Raw genomic sequence first — 20,158 nt, 5'->3', positions numbered from 1 at the left:
GTGAAAAACCAACAAAATCAAGGAAAACTTTACAAGCAGTTAATTATTAAAACCTTAGTACGGACGTGATGCTGCTTTTTACTCGGCAATAGTATATGATTATCGTTTTTGTCAGTTGCCCGTGTTTGAAATACAGTTATTACAGTATCTCTGCGTTCTGAAAGCCCTCGCCTGTCGGGAAAGCTGTTTTCGGTAAGATTTCCTCTTGTAGTCGCTCTGGATGTCCATATTGTTTTGCTGCGCGCGGGGGACGTACTGTGTCTGGATTAAGTTGATCAAATTTGGAAGCTACTCACAAACTCTTTTTTCGATTGATTGTGTCACTTGCTACAAACCCGTCAGGTAGTCTAAATTATTAATTCCAGAAGTGGAAGCTGCTCTACAAGGAAGGACAGCACTTTTGTATTTATTCTGGGAAAATACAGTTCTAGTGCACTAACGTGGACTCTAATCTTTTACTGATAGTTTGTCGGTTAAACTTAAGAGCTTTTAGAAGTGCAGCCAATTCTTTGGTCGAAGTTCCATAATTGATAATAGTCGGAATTCCAGATACCATCATCAATACTGTACAATGAATTCAGTAGCGCTGCTCAACAGGAAATTGCTTGCACAATAACGTAAAAGTCTGCAGCATTGTTCCCTTGAATAAAATATTCAACTCTCACTGAATTCTTCTTTCGCCGTTTAGTCCAGGCATTCATTGACTCCAACCGAAATTATGAGTTCCTCTCTTGTCTCGCCGCGCAATGTTACTTCAAGAGAAGGCAATTACGGTAAATTTGCGTATGTTCTTCTTTTGAACTGTGCCCTTTTCAAGCATTTTCTGGGAAATGATGGAAAGGGGGAGACAGAAATTCGCAGCTCCAAAAAAGACAAGCAAGAGCAAAGGTTCTCCAAATAGAGAAAAACAAAGAGAAATCAACCTGTAATAGGCAAAAAGAAACAGTGATAGATGCTGAATGAAACTTGAAAAGCGCCAGCTCACTGTCTGTGTTCACTTTGTTATTTAGCCGAGAACAAATTGCCACAGAAAAACTCGTCGAAATTGATCTCGCGAAACAGCTACGGAGCGAAGCCAACTTACAAGCCAGAATTCGTCTTGCAGATTCCATCCATGGAGCATATTGGCCGCGACAAATTTAAAGAACTACAAGTGAGTTACATGCTCAAACGCGTGTTCAACTGATTCAGTACGCCGACTTTAATAATATCTCGAACATTAACGGCAACGATGCTTTTTTGGACAATCGCTTCTGGACTGAAGTCGACAATGATGAGACTCGAATGCATACTAGAACGTACTTGCGCTTTCTCAAGCTTTTCAGTGACTTGAGACTTCTTGATCAAACCATAGGTGTGCTAGCTTTACAATAAAAGTCCCCTTCAACAATTTTCGAGGTTCTTTCGGCTCTGATTTGAACAGAAACCTGGATGATGTGTCATTTGGAGAAGATGTCATTCCAACAATCGGAAACTATGCGAATGAAACAAAGGCGTTTCTTATGGGCTTTAAGAAAAAGTTTGAACAGTAAGAATTTTATTCTCCGTGCTAGAATCTGAGAAACTAAACCTAGGGCTATGATTTCAAGGGAAAAATTGATGAAGCGCTTGCGAGACATTGAGAAAGAAATTTCAACAATGACCTGCTGTCGCTCTGGGCGGCATTTGAAGACTAAACAAGAGCTTTTCGAGCATCGGCAGCGCGTCATCGACTTCTTGGTTGGTGACAAAGACATAGAAGACATGGACCACGGCACTTTACGGTAGAACAAGTCTTCACGAATATTAATTATCAGAAGTTTAGCCATTCTGCAAAGTACGTCTGTCAACCGGAAACAATCGTCCCGGTTCAAGTTTCAGCCGTCAAATTTATGACCAAATTTAAAGGTATTCTACTTTTAATGTTTAAAACGATGAAACTAAATTTTCGACTTCAAGATGCAGTAGATGTAATCATCCGATCGTCAGACGAAGTCAAGATGTCAAGATGGCTGGCGGAAAATTCCAATCACGCTGCAATCAACGAGAAGACAATGATGCTCGTCTGGGACGCGACAGCCGAAGACAGGGGAACCTACGAGACAAACTTGGAGACCAATGCGGAAGAGAAAATCTTCGTCCTTCTTCCGAAATTAAAGAAACAGTCGAAATCCTAGTTATCCTATTATTTCAAGTGTTCAGGGAGTTTAAATTTTTGATCGTTGAAAAGCTAAAAATAGCAGCTGAATGGGCAGCGCTGGAAGAAAATGGAACATCGACGTATGCGTGCTTTTTAGGAGGGTTTTAATATTTTAGTTTATTTTTCCTTTTTCCGCATTTTAACATTGATAGTGTAAAATATGAAGACTCCGACAGTGACAACAAAGTTATCAAACGAAGGAGTCATCGAATCGTGGGGCTACTTCTTCCCTCTCGATGGTTTGCCGCTTTAAAATATTCAATGTTCATTATTAATTAGAGTTGAACCAGCTGATGTCAAACTTCATCGAAATCCGGAACAACTATCCTGACCAAGAGAGCGTTCACGTAGTCGAGGTCCTTCGACATCACTTCATGGAGCCTATTCGCCGAGCGCGCCCATCAAGAAGACCTCGTCCAGGAATGGCTTCAGAGCAAGAAAACATTACGGTTTAAAATTTCTCTGTAAGCTTCAAAAGTGGTCCAAAAACATACCAAATGGAAATTCTAATTGGAATAATCAACCGCCATTTAAAATCGTCTGTTCTTGAGGCCTCATATGCATCAATGGATTCTGTCCTTGAATAAAAAGTTAAGCATCTCTTACTAGTAGATAGATGCTCGTTTTCATATGAATCTGGTTTTATTGTCGAGCTAAATTTACGTTTATTTTGCAGAAATAATGGTTAGAAAATGTAGATGGGAAGAGTTTAGAAATGATCAGGAAGGGATAAACGCCTCAATTGCATTTTGGGGTCACTTTGACGTCCATCTAAAAAGGTAATCATTATACAATTGAATAAGTTCATTCGGCTCACCAGTTTGACAGAAGTCCTGATAACAACTTGCGCGTCAAGATCCAAGTCAGTGACAGTTTTGACCGTTGGGTTGGGGAAGCAAATCTCGTCTCCTTTTGGCATTTTTTGTCTGAATGTGTGGCAAGGTTAATTTTGGTTAAAAATGATTCGCTAGTTAGAAGTAATGATAAACTGGAGACAGTTTCAGTTGTCGAAAATCTTGGAGAAATGTCTAGTCGGAGGATGAAGATGAGTCTTTTGCTTTGGGGACTTTGCCAGAGAGCCCGTCTTTCATAAGGTTTCAAATTTACTACGAAAACGGAGAGGTAGAAAGAGCATTGAACCTTTCCTTCGCAGACTGTCTTCTCGGTGACATTGATGTTTCCAAGATTAGCGGTAGTGAAGATCCTGAAAGAGCATCGAAGATTCAAAGAAGAGTGAGTGGTGGTCTCAGGATTAGCTTAAATAAATTTACTTCCCTCTATCTCTTTTGAATAATCTATCTCTGCTATCAGAAAATTGGAAACTAACCAAAGCAGAATTCGTCTCGAGCCATTTCGAAAAGTTATTTATCGGAACTCTAAGTGAGAGAAAATCATCCTGAGACCGTCGTTTAAATATCTGTTTTTGAAACAGCCCATCCGTACAAATTATATTATTGTCTTTCGAAGTCAACGCGCATAAAGAATTTACCTGCGCGCATGACAATGAAAAGACCGTCTGACCATTTTAAGCCGGTGCCGTTTTTTGATGCTCAAACATCAACGGCATTCGGCTTTGGTAACAGAAGAAAACCACGATCTTGGCATTGAAAATCAATGATTGAAAAATAAATGGCTACTTTTGTTTTCTGGTGTGAAAGCTCACGGGTTAAGAAAACTCTTGACCACTTGAGAATTATCTTGCATAGAAATTATGCTAAAAAAGTGGTCCTTTCACTATCGCCCCAAATCTTTTATCGACATAAATCTATATTTTTTGCATTTCCGAAAAAAAGCAAAAATAAACTCCTTATCGAAAAATGCCAGAGATTATCAATCACTAAGGATAGCATCTGTTACCCACCGAGAATCTCCCGCTGGTTCACCTGCGACCTCGTTGCGCCCTCTTTTGACCGTTTTTGAAATGTAACCGGTTGCGGAAAATTGCGGAAATCAGAACAAAAACGAAGGATGGAGGAATCGCTCTATTGTTTTTTGCTTGCAAGATGCATTGTCGTCCACGCAGAAGATCTCGTCGACGCAACTGCCGAATTTGACGGACATCTCGCCAGCGAAGTTCGAAACTATGGAGAAATCAACAGTGACATTATCACGTACATTCATCGCTACGGAGATGTCTTCGCCGAGGAGTTGATGAACAGAGGACGGTCATTCAAAGAGCGAGTTCAACCCGAGGAAATCAACGGCGAGAACTTTCAGGAGCGATTGCAAGAAGAATGCGAATTCTTAGATCAAATGGCAATCAACTACGCGCGAAAAATGAAGAAAGAGGCGTATCGACGTCTCTGCAAAAATGCTTTTCAAAGATCCGTAGAAGCAACGGAGCAAATTCTACATGACGATTCCATCGAAGCCCCAGCCGAAAATGCCTCAATTGAAGAACGAATCTACATCAGGCGAGTCCGAAACTCATCGACCAGCACAGTCGATCTGACTGTAGAATGCCACGGATTACGAGTCAACACTTACGAGCAACTTGAAATCGAGGAAGGAGGCAAACCAAGTGGACGTCAACGAAGACGAGTTGATGATATTCTTCGAGATGTGGCGATTTATTTCTTCCTCCTTTGTGTCATTTGTATCCCTTGCGCTGTGTTTCTCATTTTGAGGAACCAGTAACACTAACCAACTAACTTTTCTGAAATAACTCTTTTGGAATTTTCCTAACTGAACCAATTCTAATTTATCTGATTTCTTACTGACATTTCGAAACCTAATAAAAAATTCTTGTCACTGCAAATTAAGAGTTAATTTTCTTTAAATACTTCGTTGAAATAGATTTTCGAGCAATAGCATTTTGAAGTATTGTTCTTCTTAAAAATATGTATGTATATTTCTCGGAGTGGGAAGAAAAATGGGAGCACATCACACCAATGTGCGGCGTCGGAAGATGTGTGGAGATGTCATAGTTTTTCTGGGCCCGGGGGAGGTATTTTTGTGATATGATTGTCGCACACGCCGGGGGCGATAAGGAGCACTCCCGCATTGTCAGCTCCCTCCGCTGTGATCAAATCATGTGTACAGCAATTACGGATTATACAGTGACTGAAAGAGATTAGTGACAGCGAGGAGCGGAAGTTAGAGAGTTCAAAGAAGCGCAAGTGATGGTCTCAATGGTTCGCCTGAGGAAGGTTCCCTTTAAAAAATAGCTCCTCTTGATTCTCTCGAATCTGATAAGTTAACCTCTGCAAAGAGATCTCATTGGATTTTCCAGATGCAGTCAAAATCTCGAGGTATTAGAGCGAAATCACTCGAACTTACTTACGGGTCAAAAGCATTAGTTTGTAGATTAGCATGATTGGCCTTGCTTGACCCAAACGCAGATAGTATCCCTGATGACGCAGTGCGTTCAGCACGTACACTCAAGGAAATTCAACTCAATGACAATAACCTAAAAGCTACGGTTGTCAAAATTTTTTTTCAAAATATTTTTTTTGGTTACAAAAAATTAGAGCCATTCTTTTACTCACTCCATTTTTGTAGTCCCTTGGTTGGGTCCTTTAATTTAACAAAGACCAATTTCAATCTTTTTAGTTCAAATTTTAACGAAATCTTTATTATTTGCAAGAATAAAATATCAATCGTTGACAGATTTGCCAAAGGGGTTTTTCAAATTGATAAACTTGGAACGTGTGTCGCTGGAATCGAACTGCATTTGTTGGTTACCACGCGAAGTTGGTCAACTGATAAACCTCGTGGAAGTTAATCTCAGTCGTAATGAGCTCCAAGGAATTGTTCAAAACAGTGGAAAAATATTTTGGAAAGACGGGTCGCTTTTCGCCTTATCTTGCGACATAGTGATCGGCATGATTTGCGAACATTGTTGAGAAATACCAGACACAATAGGAACCTGCAGCAAACTCGAATCCCTCATGACACGGGCTTGATTGACTGCGTTAGCAGATCACCACAATAAACACATCGTTCCCTTATCCGTTAGAGGTCAAAGGTCACAAGCCCAGGCAAGTTCTCGCACAATAGAATCGAGCGACTTCCGTCAGCCATCTCCAAATTGCAGAATTTGACCAACTTGGAGCTCAATTGCTGCGATCTTGTTCATTTACCAGCTAGTATTGGTCGTCTCTCCAATCTAACGAAGCTTGAAATACGCGAAAATCTGCTTGAAAGTCTTCCCGATTCAATTTGCAATTTGAGCAATCTTGTGCACTTGGATTTAGAGGAGAATCAGATTCACCAGCTTCCCGGAAATTTCGGCCAGCTCAAAAAACTACGGGAACTTATTCTCGACAAAAATGAAATCTCGGTGCTTCCAGAGTCGTTTGGCAATCTGGAGTCGCTGATTTGGGTTGATTTATGCGCAAATAGAATCGAGTATCTACCAGAAAACTTCAAAAACTTGAAGAGCTTGGAGATCATCACGTTGTCGAAGAATTTTCTGGAGCGCTTGCCTCATTCCATTGGCGATTTACGGAAGTTGTCGATACTCAAAGTTGATCAAAATCGACTGATCGAGCTTACTCCTTCCATCGGTCTGTGTGAAGAGTTGACGGAACTGGTTTTGACGGAGAACTTACTGTCGACACTGCCTGATAGTGTGGCGAGTTTGACGCGATTGACAAATTTGATGGTCGATCGGAACCGTCTTTTCAATCTCCCGCAAAATATTGGAAACTTGAGGTAACAGTATCAAAAAATAATCCTGTCTTCTGATGGTCTTTTAGCGAATTGCGAACCTTGCATGTTCGCCAAAATGAGCTCACTTTCTTGCCCGAATCAGTTTCGAACTGTAAACAGCTCAAAGTGATTGATCTCGCAGAGAATGAGTTGCTCTTTCTCCCATCGGGTGTGCAAAATCTCGATTTACGAGCAATCTGGCTCTCTGAAAATCAAAATAAGCCTCTGGTCAGCTTTCACGAGGAACACATTAATTTGCAGGTAAAAAATTTTTTCATCGCAAAAGGTTTATTTTGATTTTTTCGAGGGATCAGGCCAAAAAGTCTTGAGCTGTTATCTCCTCCCGCAGAAGAAGAAATCCGCCGGTGTGATCATTCGACGGAGCATTATTGGTACAAAAAATAGTTAATTACAATTTTGATGGAGTTTTTAAAGACTCGGACGATCGACTGTATCACCTGCCAATGGGACAACGTAATTCCGTTCACTTTCATCCCGATTTCCCGGCCGAGTGCGAGTCTGACGACTCTAGCTTCGCCCTTCACCGCCATCATACGCCTAGTCGTTCTATGTTGCGAGATTTTTCAGAGACTGCGAAAAATCTCGGCGCTCATATCGCCAAAAGAAATTCTAGTAATTGTGAATCGAAAAACCCGAAGTAAAGTTTTAATTCAGTGACAAGGATGGAAGGGAAAAGCGATTTGCTCGATTTGACTAACTCGATAGATGAAGATGAAGAGCCAGGGGACACTGATGATGATCAAGACTCGACTCTCTGTTCCCAAAATATTCGAGAAGAAAGATCTCTTCGTTCGAGCATGTCTTCGCTGCCTCCAAACGAAGAGGGCATCAACGCAAACATTCCCGGCATAGTCATTCCCGAAGACCTGATAGATTTTCCAAAAATCAGCCCGAAAGTGAAACTCCGAAAGAAGCCCACCTGCCAGCCGAGCTTCAGCAACACTAGTCAAGCAAGTCGCCATTCCATGAAAGAAATACACGACGCGGTCTACGGTAAGAACCATCAAGTCTGACAGTTCTTTCTTTATTTCCGTTGTAGCTCTGGAAGCGCAAGCAGTCGCACAAGCTCCAAACTCGACTCCCTGCTTGAACGCGTCAGAAGAGTTAGAGCGCACGATAGAAGAGTGCAACGCCAGTTTAGGGCAAATTATCACGGAAATGACTGAGGTTAGTTACGAGCGGATATATGGTACTTCCAATATTGAGCGAAAAAGAAATCTTCTAGTACTTTGATCCGTCTTTTTATTTCAAGAAAGAAAACTTTCTCTATATTTTTTTTTCGTTTGGGTGAATTAATAATCGCCGGTTTATTCAATGAAATCTAGTTATAAACAAAAACTTACTTGTTTGAAGTGTTAGAGCGTATTTGCTTCAATGACAGGGCTGCAAACATGGAAAATCGAAAGAATCTAAAGGCCTCTGCTGTTGACGGGTTTGAGAGAGAAAGCGACTTGCAATTTGCGAGTTATCATTGCGCGCCGTGCTTGAGGGCTGCAATAAGAACGTTAATCTCTCAAGAGTGGAACGTTTGCGCAGCGCCTTGAAAATGTCGACCGATACTGATAAGCCGCAAGACCCTAATTTTAATGCCTTCTTTTACTGTCCATTTTTGCGCAGAGTAAATGTTACTCCGCGTTTAAGCTTGTTTTTAGAATCTCCAAAAAGAACAGATCGACAAGAGAGAGTCTATCACAAAGGTAAGCGCACTTTATCTTTTTTTACTTTAGTTCGTACTTATAAATGTAAATTTTAACTGCCACATTCAAAGAAATTTTTATGTAAAAAAATTGGTTATTTTTCTGTTGTAAAATTTGAATCATCTTGAGCGATTTTTAAGGCTTTTTCAAATGAGAACCGATTTCCTAAGCTAGAATTTCTGTATTCAACTGTAGAATAGACGTTTTTTGCTGATACCAGCTGAAAGAGAGAAGGTTTGATCGTAAATAAAGTCTATAAAGCACTCGTCAATAATGTTCGTGCTGTTAACGGCGGTGAGATCTGAGCGCTCATGTCGTCGCCTAACCAAATTGAATGGAGCCGTTTACTGGCACTTTCATTTGGAAATTCACAAAAGTGTTCTAGCCAGTGTCGATAATTTCTTCTTCGCGAATGACCTCGCTGGGCGGCTTCCAAAGCTACAGAAGCAGTATCATCCATTCAACTTCGTTTTCTTCATCGTAAGTATCTAAATATAATAATTAATCTCTTCTAGCGAGTATCTTATAGCTCGACATTCTCGGACGAAGAAGATTTGCTCTACATTGATTCTGATGACGGTAAAGTTCTTTTTCTATTTCTCCAAATTAAATTATGAGATGAAGAGTCGCAAGAGAAGTCAAAGAGCCAGAGCCAGCCATCGCTAGAAAGTCAGATCGAAGAACTAGCGACGTTAATCACCGAGAAATGCTTTTCTGAGGCCAAAGATCTCCTCGAAATTGAAGGTAGTTTTTTTGTGCGATTCTTATTATCCTTTCTTTTTAGCTGCGAAAAGAGAAGAATCAATTCAACAGCTAGCAAAGACAATTGTAACTTCGGTGAGTCGCTCAATAATCGAGGAGAAAAATAATTGCGATTGAAATATTTTGTTTCATGTGTTTTGAGCATATCTGGAACCGAATGTCACAAATTCAAGAAAAGTATTTTCTTTTTGTTCTCACGCTCGAGCTAAAGGACAAACCACAGTTAAAAAGATTCAGCTGCTTCACTTGAAGCTGAATAAATACCATTTTCTGGTCTCGTAAGGAATCATTTTTTTGCATCTGTGGCATTTTCGATTTAGATATGTCGTGTTCAAAATTAACGGTGCATTTTGGCTAGGCCCTATCCGGCGGTAAAGCTCAACTGGAAAACGACTCTTCTGAACACTCTGATTTTCAGCCAAGTTCGACGGGATCCGCGCGCTCCTCGCGAATCCAGCAACAGACATTTGGAACCTTCTGGGTTCACAACTCTGAGTAACGCCAAGTTCCAAGCTTCACCGCCTTTTTTTCTCAAAACAGCAAAACAACCCTTCTTATATCTTCACTGTCAACATTCTGCGCACTTCTATTCACCTTTCAAGCTCCCAGTCTGATTTTTATTTTATCGATAAAAAACAAGAAATTTAAAAAATCGAATATTTTGCAGGCATTTCAGTTTTTCTGCAACTATAAAAGAGGAATTATGAAAAGAAATTCGGAAATTTTTTAAAACAAAAAAAGAGTGGTGAAATGCATATCTTCTTATTTATGAGAGACTGATAATAGGATACAGTAAAATTGATGGTCAATGGAAGCAGCTGTCTGGGCTGAGAAGTGATATAAGTTTGACGAACTGCCGCTCTTCGTAAAAACCACATGTTGAATGTCGATAACTATCCAGAGTATATACATGAATGTTTAATTTATCAGGTAGGTATGTGCAAAGTCATGAGGTCAAAGTGCACTGAGATCTGCGAGCAAAACGATTACAAGATCATCCTCTGTGAGACTGAGTTCTGAGACAAAGAGAGATTTCGAGCACACCAGTGCCCATGAAAAAACCTTCAGAATTTCCCAGGTCAGAAGCCTCAAGGTCAATTTCGCTTAGATAGATATAAAATATATCCAGAAAAAGTAGGTGGATTTTCAGACAGCTCTTTCCCCCGGACAATGCTGGACTCAATTATCCTCGCCGGATAGGTGACCCGCCGATTATTCTGAGAAGCCGGACTCCAGCTGAAACTGTTGCAAATTTGGATGTAACCTCAACTTCTAAAGATTTTATTGATTACGGTGTTTCCTCAACAGCGGATTTAAATTCGATTGAAACGGGCGCAAATCCAGTTAAAAAGGTCACTTCTACTACGACTTCTGCCGCACTTATTGAGACGACTTCGATGTCAACAACTGCGACCTCTACCATGTCAAAAGAAAGTCCAGAAAAGAATCTACGAAAAATGTCGCCAAGTCATGAAGGTTCTAAAAATTTGCATATAGAGGAAAATCGCGATAACTTTCTTTTTAATCCCTGAGAAAGTTAAGGTTGCTTTCTGGTCTTTCTAGTCAAAGTTAACGGCTGCCGGCGGATTTGCCTGAGCGGGGGTTTGACCTGGCGTCGGATTTACCTAAACGGGGGTTTGACCTGACAGGTAAATCCAACGCTCAGGTCAAACCCCCGTTCAGGTGAAAGCGCCGTTTTTCTAATGGAAAAATGTAACTCTTCAACTTGATTTTAATTTCATTAATTATTTAGAAAATTAATTATTTTAGGGTTGTTAGATGATCGATTTTTCTAGCAATGCCTAGGGGTCTTATGATACAGTTTAAAAAAGCTAAGAAGTTGAGCTTTCATTTTGTCCTAAATTTCGTCAACTTCCGGCTCTAGAATCGACCGGAAGTGGAGATTTCTAGAATTTTAAATGGTCAAAGACTTTGACTCAAAGTTCTTAAAATTTTCTGCTGATTCCAAAAAGGTATGATGTTCTGGGGTTTATCAGGCGCAAGTGGGCTAGAAAACTTCGCCCATCTTAAAAGCGCGTCTATTCAAGCAGCCACTTGGCACTAGATGGCAGGTCAGCAGTATTTTATTGTCATTTTTACAGGGCAATCGATGACTCAAATGAAGAGTTCTAGTGCCCATTTCGGAACTTCCTGTCCCATGAATACAACCTAGACCCCTTGATATAGTGTTCAAATTAAAATTTTAATTTTGAATAGATTTTGAAAATAATTATTGTTATGAGAATAATTTTTAACAATGAATGAAACTTTGATCAAAACGGAGAATCTGCCTGGCGTCGGATTTGCCAAACGGGGGTTTGACCTGAGCGTCGGATTTACCTGCCAGGTCAAACCCCCGTTCAGGTAAATCCGACGCCAGGTCAAACCCCCGCTCAGGCAAAACCCCCGGCAGCCAAAGTTAACTGCTAAAATTTATAAAATCAAGAAGTCGCGAGTTTGAGGTCCTTGCACGTGTTAAAAATCTCTTTAGGCGCTACAAGCACGCAGCCAGAGACCACCCAGTCTGAGAGTGTCACGGTGTCGGTGACACAACCAAGTTTAGAAGAACTTGAAGAGTTGATTACAGAATCGGCTCGGAGTGGCGACCCTAGTCCTACTTCTAGTGCTCCACTAGATCCCGAGGAGGCGTCTGGAGATTTATCTGGATCAGAAATCATCGATCAAGTTTACACAATCTTAGAAGCCGAGCCAGAAGTGAACGAAAACGCAAATGCAACGACAAGCAGGACCATAAATGAGGACGTTCCTACCAGTCCACCGCAATTATCGAAAAATGCGGATAATCAAGTACAAACGAGCTATCCTACGGAGTGGACTATTATTAAATTCGTGGAAATTGACGATGAAGAAGAGGCCTCTGGTAGCGACAGTAACGTGCAAGACGGATCAGGTGGATCGCTTATGGAAGAAGAGGCTAGGGGCCCAAGACCAGTTACTGAATTCTTTCGAGTACCTTCGATCGAAAATGAAGAAGGAAGTACTCCAGTGGTTCAAGAGCTAACGGAAGGGATTTATGTATCCCTTCTAGATGGCCCCTCAGATATGGTCGAAGGTTCAGAGTAGCTCAATCTCAACTTTATAGATAAAAGTAGAACACTGCCATTCGTAGAAATTTAATTTTGAGCTTTATGTTTGAAGATGACGCGGGCATGAGTTCTGGCATGAATCCGGACGACTTTGTCGTAACTGAGGAATATCTATTATCGACTCTGTCAAACTATAGAACGCGTCCAGTCCCAGCTACTGCTGCTTCCCTTCCTATGTCATCTACAACAACCAGGGCCACGTCTACTTCCAGCACTACGACGACGACTTCTAAAATGACGACCAGCAAGGCAACTACTGTTAAAACGAGCGCTACACCTGTACAAGATCCGCTGATACTGCCTACTCAAAGAGGCCCTGTCACTTCAAACACTGTCGAAGCCCAGCCGATCAATGACTTCTCAAACGTGCTCAATATCTTAGTTCCGGCGTTAATTGCTCTCATCATCGCCGTCTCGATTTTGAAAGGGACTCAACACCTCTCAATAACCCTAAGCAGATTAATTATAAGCTTTCTTATCGATTTATTCTTCCATCAAAGTTATATTAGTAAAAAAATCAGCTTGTTGAGGTCCTCGCTTAGATAGTGACCGAAATCGTGTGTCGTATGAAAGAACAGAAGTCGAAAAAACAATTCCACCGACAAAACCAAAGGTTCGCAAACGGATATACTCTAAACTTAAGAAAACATGCGTATGGGCTGTGTATTTTAACGCTCGCGATGTGGACACTTATCCGCCGTTTAGGGCACTTGATTCCGCCGAGAGAGAGCGTTTGCTCTACGAAAAGAACCAAACTTCGCAGTGATTTTGCTCACTCAATGGACCCTGAATACATTTTTCATTTTGCGCTGTTGTTCAATATAAGTACAAATTGAGTTGAAATTGCAAATTAATCAAGCCGCGAAAATGTATTTCATGAAAATCATTGTTCGAAGATTGAATACTACAGTTTTTCAACTTGAAGTTTTTGTCATGCTCAGCTGTAATCCAAAGATGATCAGGGTAGGCGTTCACTCCCTCGCCAATAACGATCAGCAGGAGGCGGTGTGGTGAAAAAGTGGTGCAGTGCGGCGCCTTAAGGGTGGCCCACTGAATAGTCGACGTTCGTGTCTTTAATCCACTGTCATTCTATGCCTTCGGAAATTTCGTCCTCTCGACTCTTCTTGAAAAATTTCTATAGCAAGTGTCAACCGCAACAGTAGATTTAGGACGAGCAGCGCGACTTCGATAAAGCATTCTTTTTCTTTCGACGGCGTCTTTCAACGTGCTCTTCCTGAGAATGGTCAAAATCTAATCAACCAGTGTGTCCACGTTCGGCCTGTGCACGTTGTGGATTGTTTTATCCTAGTAAGTCAAAGCTCTGTGCAATGTACGGTGGCAAGTTAGGTGTGGTGCACGTCGTTGGATTGGAGTATATCGGCTATCGCGAGCGCCCCGCGCGAGTAGTCGTCTTGCCAAAAAGTAGTAGCGTCTTGCCATGCTTTGTTTGCTTGGGTCGAGTCTCTAATTCGTGGTTCCTCTGGTCGCTGAATTCGCGGGCGAGCATTCCATGTGCGCAAATGCGCACGCGCACCCAACCAAATCCATCATTTAAATATTTACTCATAATTGACATTGGCAGTGGGCCCAGCGTGTCTCAGTGTGGAGCCCACGCTACCAGAGTGCCTCGGCTGGAGACAACGATGAGTACACTATGTGTGTGGGGCTTGCAGCAGGGGCTCTTGAGTGGTTTTATCTGGTGACTGGGGATTCTTCGGTGACTGAGGCGCGGCGATCTTGCCCTCAACCGGGTCAATTTCGCTTTCTCGCGTCTTTCCCGTTTTGAAACGGGGACTCTGTAGCGCCTCTTACACTGAGCTCTCCCCTTCACTCGGCTCTCGGGCTATTCACCCGCCACAGCGGCCCGCTGAGCAGCTAAACCCGCTCGTCCGTTGCTAGATCCGCGCGTTTTCTTCCACACACATACTCGCACAGACACATATAACAACACCAATACACAAAAGACCAAGCCCCAACTCACGTACGGCCAGCATCAAAACTTCGCCCTACCAAAGCAAGAGAGAATAATCCGAAAAAAAGAGAGAGACTGCGAGAAGAACTCAGCGCGAAAAAACACCAACATTCGATTTTTTCAAGGCCACATTATCCACCACTCAAAATACTCACTCGCCGAGAGAGATATTCTTCCAGAAAGAAGCGGAAAAAATAAAGAGATTTAATTCCTGCGTGGGAAGCCAGAAGAAAGAACACGAAAAACTCTAACCAGAAGAAACCTAACCAGTCCTTGATATCGCTGAACGATGATTCATGGTAGATAGGCGGCAGGTCAACGGTAGATACGACCCATGGAGTTTTACCACAAAGTCAGTCGAGTACGCGCGAAATAACGATGTCCATACGATCAGGTTCGTCCTATTTCATCAATGATGGAAGGAGGCTAAATTGAAAAAAAAAAGTTGAGGAGGCGTAGTATCGATCTATTGTTCCCCTCATCAATTGAGCTTAAAAACATCGTTCGCCCTAGGTCTTTTGCTTGAAAACAACACGAAATATGTGTTTGCTCGTCACCACGTTCAACTATTAGTATCTCAAAGTTTTTACTACTAACTATACTACCAATAGTTACATTTTATGGCGTCCCTCTCTCTCTCTTTTTCGAAGACGCTCATTTTTTTGCGACGGACGCAATGCTCGTTAATGCTGCTAAATTACTCGTGTATTTAACGCAATTTATATTAATGACAAAACGGATTATGATGGTTGAGTTTGAAGAATGGTATCATTTGTAGACGCTTTTAAAGTTAAATAATTTCAGTAAGGCAGCGTTTTTGTGCGACTTTTTTCTTAAGAAGAATGCAGTAAATCAAATTACGGTCATTCATTTTCACTGAAAAGAGAGCTTGAGCTCTAAAATTGCAGCCCCCGAAAGCACTTAAGATTGATGAACTCATTTTTATGACATCTATGGTTCATTATGATCATTAACATTTTTTGCGATCGTGGAAAACGGAAGCTCGAGCTCGCGAATTCTGCGCCCTCCTCCTCAACTCAATTTTCTCTCTCTCTCTTTCTCTTCTTTCCCTTTCTGTTAATCTTTCATGACTTCAAAGTTCTTTGATTTTAAGTTGAGAGTATCTTTCAGGCGTATACTACAGTCAGATGCATTTCGGGAGGCGCCAGCTAGTCGTAAGTTTATCCTCCTCAAGGCAATTGTGAAAGACTTTGGATGTGTGCGCAGCGTCTGCGGGCTTTTGCAGCGCCATGTGTTCAGTCGCTCCGCTGGCGGGTCGTCGACGGCGATTCTGCGCCCGGACATGGTCGATTCGCAAGGAAGCTCTCTAGCACATTGGGCGGCGCAGGCCTCGGACCCGACGCCCGTGCTGAAAACGCTGCGCGATCTCGGCTGTCCTCTCAAATCCGTTAATAAGGTAACGCTGCAATTCTTCTGCTATCTCGAAAAGAAAAGTGTTTCTGTAAAAAAGGAACTCAAACTAGCAGCGCAAAATCGTCGAGAGGGCGATGGCCGACGTGTCGCTTGATCGCCTAATTTCATGCCGATTAGAATTTGCCTGCTTTAGATTTTCGTTTTTAAACATTGCCCCACCTAGCCATGAACGTATACGTGCATGCAACAATATAACACCAGCTCAGCGCGCATCACACACACACACAGAGCGACGCTCATTACCTGCGTGCGTACTGTGGCTGAAATTCTAGCGCTACCGACTAGCCGTGTATTCTCCGATAATTTTGGTTGCCGACAAATGTCAAATTTAACCGCAACATTTCCAACGTCTCGAGCATTATTCCAACAGAGCGAGTGATAAGCCCCCGCAGCGTTTCCATCATGCCCAGTTTCAATTATTTGCAAGCCCGTTTATTTCTTACTCGCTGCATTACTGTCTCTCGTGAGCCACGTTGCTCCTGATAATATCGAGCCGAGTCGAGGGTCAAATTTGCATTTTGTTTTTGTCGTCTGTCGCAACCTTCCGACTGAAGCCTTTCTGGACAAGCGGTTGCATGCAGCGTCGGTAATCATTTTAGCGGTCCAAATTTAACTAAATCAATTGACTATTACCGAATTACCCACCGGCTAAGGCGTCTTTCCCTAGTCACTTGTCTAAAGCATGGAAACCCTCTGCGCTCTGTGAATATGGCGTCAATTTACTTGAATTTTAGGCAGGTATGTCCCCACTGCACTACCTCTTTTGGAAAAACTGCCCTACCGATGACTTTCGGTTACGCGAAGCAGCGCGATTTTTGAAATCATCAGGCTGTCTGGTAGACCTGCGCGACCGAATTGGAGAAACTGTTTTCCACGTTGCTTGCTTGAGAAAGGAATGTTCTGAATGTCTTCTAACACCAACCGCTGGCTAGTTGCTTTTTATTCTATTATACGGGGAAGACGGTTCCCGTGTTAATGCAAAAAAGGTTAACCAAAGCATCATAAAATTTGTTCCACTTAATTTTAATCTGTCTGCATCCAAACTTGGCGCGCTTCTTTTTTTCTCTTTCCCTCGCTAAAAGTGGCTTAAACAAATCGCCAAATTGGCGAGTAAGTTTTCGTACGAATTCAACCGGGAAAGTGAGAAATGTGTTTCGTTTCAAGGTACTCATTTCTTAAAACAACATTGTGGTCAGGATCAAGAAGTAGTTTGGACTCACCCTTCGCGGTCACAAAAAGCGACATCTCCTGTCATACCACCTGTGTGAGCTGACAAGTACCAAAAAAACTTTCCCAAAAAGAGCTCACTATGTTTGATGGGTTGCGCTAGAAACACTTGCCCAGCACCATCCTATGCTCTATTTATGAGTTAGAAATCGTATTTAGAACATCGAAAGAACCCTCTATCAGCTTTTCATGTTCTAAAGGACCTCGGCGCCAACCTGCACATGAAAACCGCGAAGCAAGAAAGCGCACTTCACCTTGTCGCTGCCTCCTGCGATCCCGTTTTCCTTGTTAGTGCTTTCGAGTTTCTCATCAACGAAGGTGTGGAGGTGTCTGCTCGAGATGATGCAGATAAGACGGCGCTCTACTATATTTCTGAGCGAAAGAAAATTGACCCCGAGCTGCGGAGTCAGATAATCAGTCTTATACGTCCCGTAGCGGCACACCATCATTTTACTGGATCCGACGTCAACTCGGACACGGACTCGCTGCTCTCACCGCAGACATCATCAGGAATGGTTTTCCTTTTCCAGCATCGATATACTCAAGTACAAAAGTGGAAATTGGAAATCCAGACTTAGGCTTCTCCGAGAAGTTGAGCTTGGATGATCTGCCGGGGACGCCCGAGTCTGGCTCAGCCTTTCGCCACTTTGCAGTACCCGATTGTGTCAGCTCCCGGCATAGCGTCGGGGGCAACAGTAGCACAAGCACCAATTCTGCTCGTTTCAGCCCGTATGAACCTCGCCGTCCTCCCAGGCAGCACAGATCGTCTACACAAGACTTGTACTCCTTGTCCACCTCAAGCTACAGCCCAGGCGGTGTTACCTCGCCAGTTCACGCTTTTGTTCCTATCCACCCACACTCTCCCCAACTTACGCATCAACCCATGCCTGCTCAAACAACCCCGATCCCCAGTACCTCTCGAGCCCCTTCCAACATGGCGTCATCATCAAAGTCCAAAAACGCTCTAGCTCTCACCAACGCGCTTCATCCTCCTCCGCCGCCTCCCACGCCACAACATGCACAACATGATGCACAAACCTCAACTGATGATATCACGCAAGGCACCGCTCACAAAAATCTTGCGTTTTTTTATCTTTTATCAAGTTTGAATATGACACTTTCGCTTACAAGTGCCTCCACACGGGAAGCAGGAAGGAGAATTTTATTCATGTCAAGCAATTTGTGAGCGCAGAAGTAGCAAGTAGATGTTTGCCTATGAGCCCTGTATCTGGCTCTATTATGCCGGGCACAGTTCACCGCGAACCAATGTCACCTCGATGTCGACTGTGGCGAATGGGCGAGCTCGAAAACGCGCTGCCAAGAACTGTGTCTGAGTCTGGCCATATCGTTGTAAGTCCGAACTCGAGCGGTTTATGCACCTGCAGCCGATGTCAACGCGAAAATCTGGACCGCTTGGAAGAGCTGGAACGAACTGTCCAAGATCTCACGCGGCAGAACGCCGACATGCGCCAGCAATTCGACGACCTTCAGCAAAAGAACCAAAGCATCAGAGAACGAGCACAGCGCATCGAGACGTGCGCCATCTGCTGCTTCCCTTATTCTGAAGAAAGAGACAATGTCGATGCGAGCAACAGATGCACGTTCAGAAAATGCGGCCATATCTGTTGCACGAAATGCGTTCAGCAGCAGCTCTCCCTCGCGCAATCGGGGTAAGTGAGATCCACTATCGATCTAGTGGAGTAGTCTTGTGAACTCCGGCAGCGCGTGCGCTTTTACAGAGTGAGAACGTTGCTATTTCCATTGCTATCATATTTACGAGCGGTGGTCGAGTAACATGCTTGTGTTCAGTGACGATAATGAGCCTCCACGATGTCCGTTCCACACATGTCGCACGCCGTTCAGTACCGATGACGTCGTCACGCTCAAGTTTTGAGAGAACATCATCGTACGCCCGAAACAAAACGAACTTAACTCCCTTACTCTCATCGACACCTGAACACACATGTCGTTCATAGTGCCATCTTCAGCGACTAACTAATCGTGGATTTTTCGTATTGCTAGATCATACTCAATCACCAGAAAATCGATTACGAAATATTTCATTGCGGCGATTTGAGAAAAGCCACGATGCAAATTTTACGGTTTCTGAGAACTTTAATATGATATGTCAATGTAAGCTCCACAGCCTATTCTAGAACCATCAATAGATGACGTGTTATCCACCAACTTACCGGGTGCTACCTTTTCATTTTTCTTTCAACCGACGGAGACCTGGCTCGATAGCGTGCGACTTCGGTCAACTGAAGCATGGACTCTAACTGCACAACTTTTCTGGTCGATGTTATTGCCCGAGATCGCTAGTCTTGGTCCAATATTTTCGATCGACTAGGATTGCTGAGCGTTTCTCCATAAAATCGAGGGATTAAGTCGATTTAATTCACATTCTGTAGTTATGATCTCGTAAATCCCTCGCTATCGGGCTTTATCTCTAAAAGTCTCCCAGCAAGTCAACCATATGTGCAATAATTGCTCCAAATCATCTTATGGTGCGCTTTTGCTAGCAGGCGCCCTACTATCTCGCTCACATCTATTGTGTGTCCGTTTGTATGCACCAACCGAGTTTTATCACCTATTCGTGAAACGATGCTGCAGTGAACGCAAAATTCTTTTTGTTCAAAAGTGTCTTCTGTAACTAATTATCGCACAAATAGTTGAGTTTGAACCTATCAGCTATAGGGTGGCGTTATGTCGGCCAAGTGTTCTTGGCAGTGTGGCTAAATACACACCGAATCATAAAGCAACGCCTCATCTGTCCCATTTATAATACCTCTGTCTGAAAAAAACGTGTCTATCTACTTACGTATTGTTTAAATGGCACCGTACAAGCCTCCGGGGAGGTCCTTCTGTAACCCCCCAATTCAACGTTCGGTGACCTTATATTATATATATATATATTATATATACTGACGAACGACATCCAGTGCTGAAAATTATCCCAATTATTATCTTTGTTAACAACTGTTCGAAGATTTTTTTTCACCCTGGAGATCAGATCTATGTATTCGTCAGCGTCCGAAAATGCAAAAAAATAAGACCAAAAACAAGGATCTATTCACTTAATATTTTCACTACTTCTTTCGTTTCA

General features: G+C 42.6%; 4 protein-coding genes and 1 long non-coding RNA gene across 5 annotated transcripts; 4 read left to right on the top strand and 1 right to left on the bottom strand.

The window, feature by feature from the left end:
* Nucleotides 1-718: 718 nt before the first annotated feature.
* LOC145708790 (uncharacterized) lies at nt 719-2,156 on the top strand. The gene is made up of 7 exons (XM_081786489.1): nt 719-773; nt 1,011-1,153; nt 1,192-1,354; nt 1,399-1,528; nt 1,575-1,763; nt 1,805-1,887; nt 1,939-2,156. The coding sequence occupies exons 1-7, from the start codon at nt 719-721 to the stop codon at nt 2,154-2,156; spliced, it is 981 nt and encodes a 326-aa protein (XP_081642615.1).
* A 658-nt stretch (nt 2,157-2,814) lies between these two features.
* Nucleotides 2,815-3,579, bottom strand: LOC145707940 (uncharacterized). The gene is made up of 4 exons (XR_014134786.1): nt 3,507-3,579; nt 3,328-3,435; nt 2,997-3,266; nt 2,815-2,950 (listed from the first exon to the last, which is right to left on the bottom strand). It is a non-coding gene; the product is annotated as an uncharacterized LOC145707940 (long non-coding RNA).
* A 568-nt stretch (nt 3,580-4,147) lies between these two features.
* Nucleotides 4,148-9,953, top strand: LOC145708789 (uncharacterized). The gene is made up of 13 exons (XM_081786488.1): nt 4,148-4,812; nt 6,140-6,835; nt 6,880-7,093; nt 7,140-7,224; nt 7,268-7,465; nt 7,508-7,846; nt 7,893-8,020; nt 8,506-8,550; nt 8,936-9,030; nt 9,080-9,129; nt 9,169-9,294; nt 9,335-9,387; nt 9,671-9,953. The coding sequence occupies exons 1-13, from the start codon at nt 4,148-4,150 to the stop codon at nt 9,809-9,811; spliced, it is 2,835 nt and encodes a 944-aa protein (XP_081642614.1). The 3' UTR covers nt 9,812-9,953.
* Nucleotides 9,954-10,327: 374 nt separating this feature from the next.
* LOC145707989 (uncharacterized) lies at nt 10,328-13,245 on the top strand. The gene is made up of 6 exons (XM_081785591.1): nt 10,328-10,390; nt 10,463-10,788; nt 11,804-12,385; nt 12,472-12,830; nt 12,950-13,032; nt 13,125-13,245. Exons 1-5 carry the CDS (start codon nt 10,365-10,367, stop codon nt 12,959-12,961), a joined length of 1,305 nt encoding a protein of 434 aa, XP_081641717.1. The 5' UTR covers nt 10,328-10,364; the 3' UTR covers nt 12,962-13,032; nt 13,125-13,245.
* A 4,198-nt stretch (nt 13,246-17,443) lies between these two features.
* Nucleotides 17,444-20,133, top strand: LOC145709620 (uncharacterized). Its single transcript, XM_081787308.1, has 3 exons — nt 17,444-18,113; nt 18,251-18,722; nt 18,862-20,133. The coding sequence occupies exons 1-3, from the start codon at nt 17,936-17,938 to the stop codon at nt 18,944-18,946; spliced, it is 735 nt and encodes a 244-aa protein (XP_081643434.1). The 5' UTR covers nt 17,444-17,935; the 3' UTR covers nt 18,947-20,133.
* Nucleotides 20,134-20,158: the final 25 nt, after the last annotated feature.

Source organism: Oikopleura dioica, chromosome XSR (assembly GCF_907165135.1).
Source record: "Oikopleura dioica chromosome XSR, OKI2018_I68_1.0, whole genome shotgun sequence".
Lineage (NCBI taxonomy): Eukaryota > Metazoa > Chordata > Appendicularia > Copelata > Oikopleuridae > Oikopleura > Oikopleura dioica.
The sequence above is the reverse complement of the archived record's forward strand: the minus strand, read 5'-3'. Positions and strand labels throughout refer to the sequence as shown.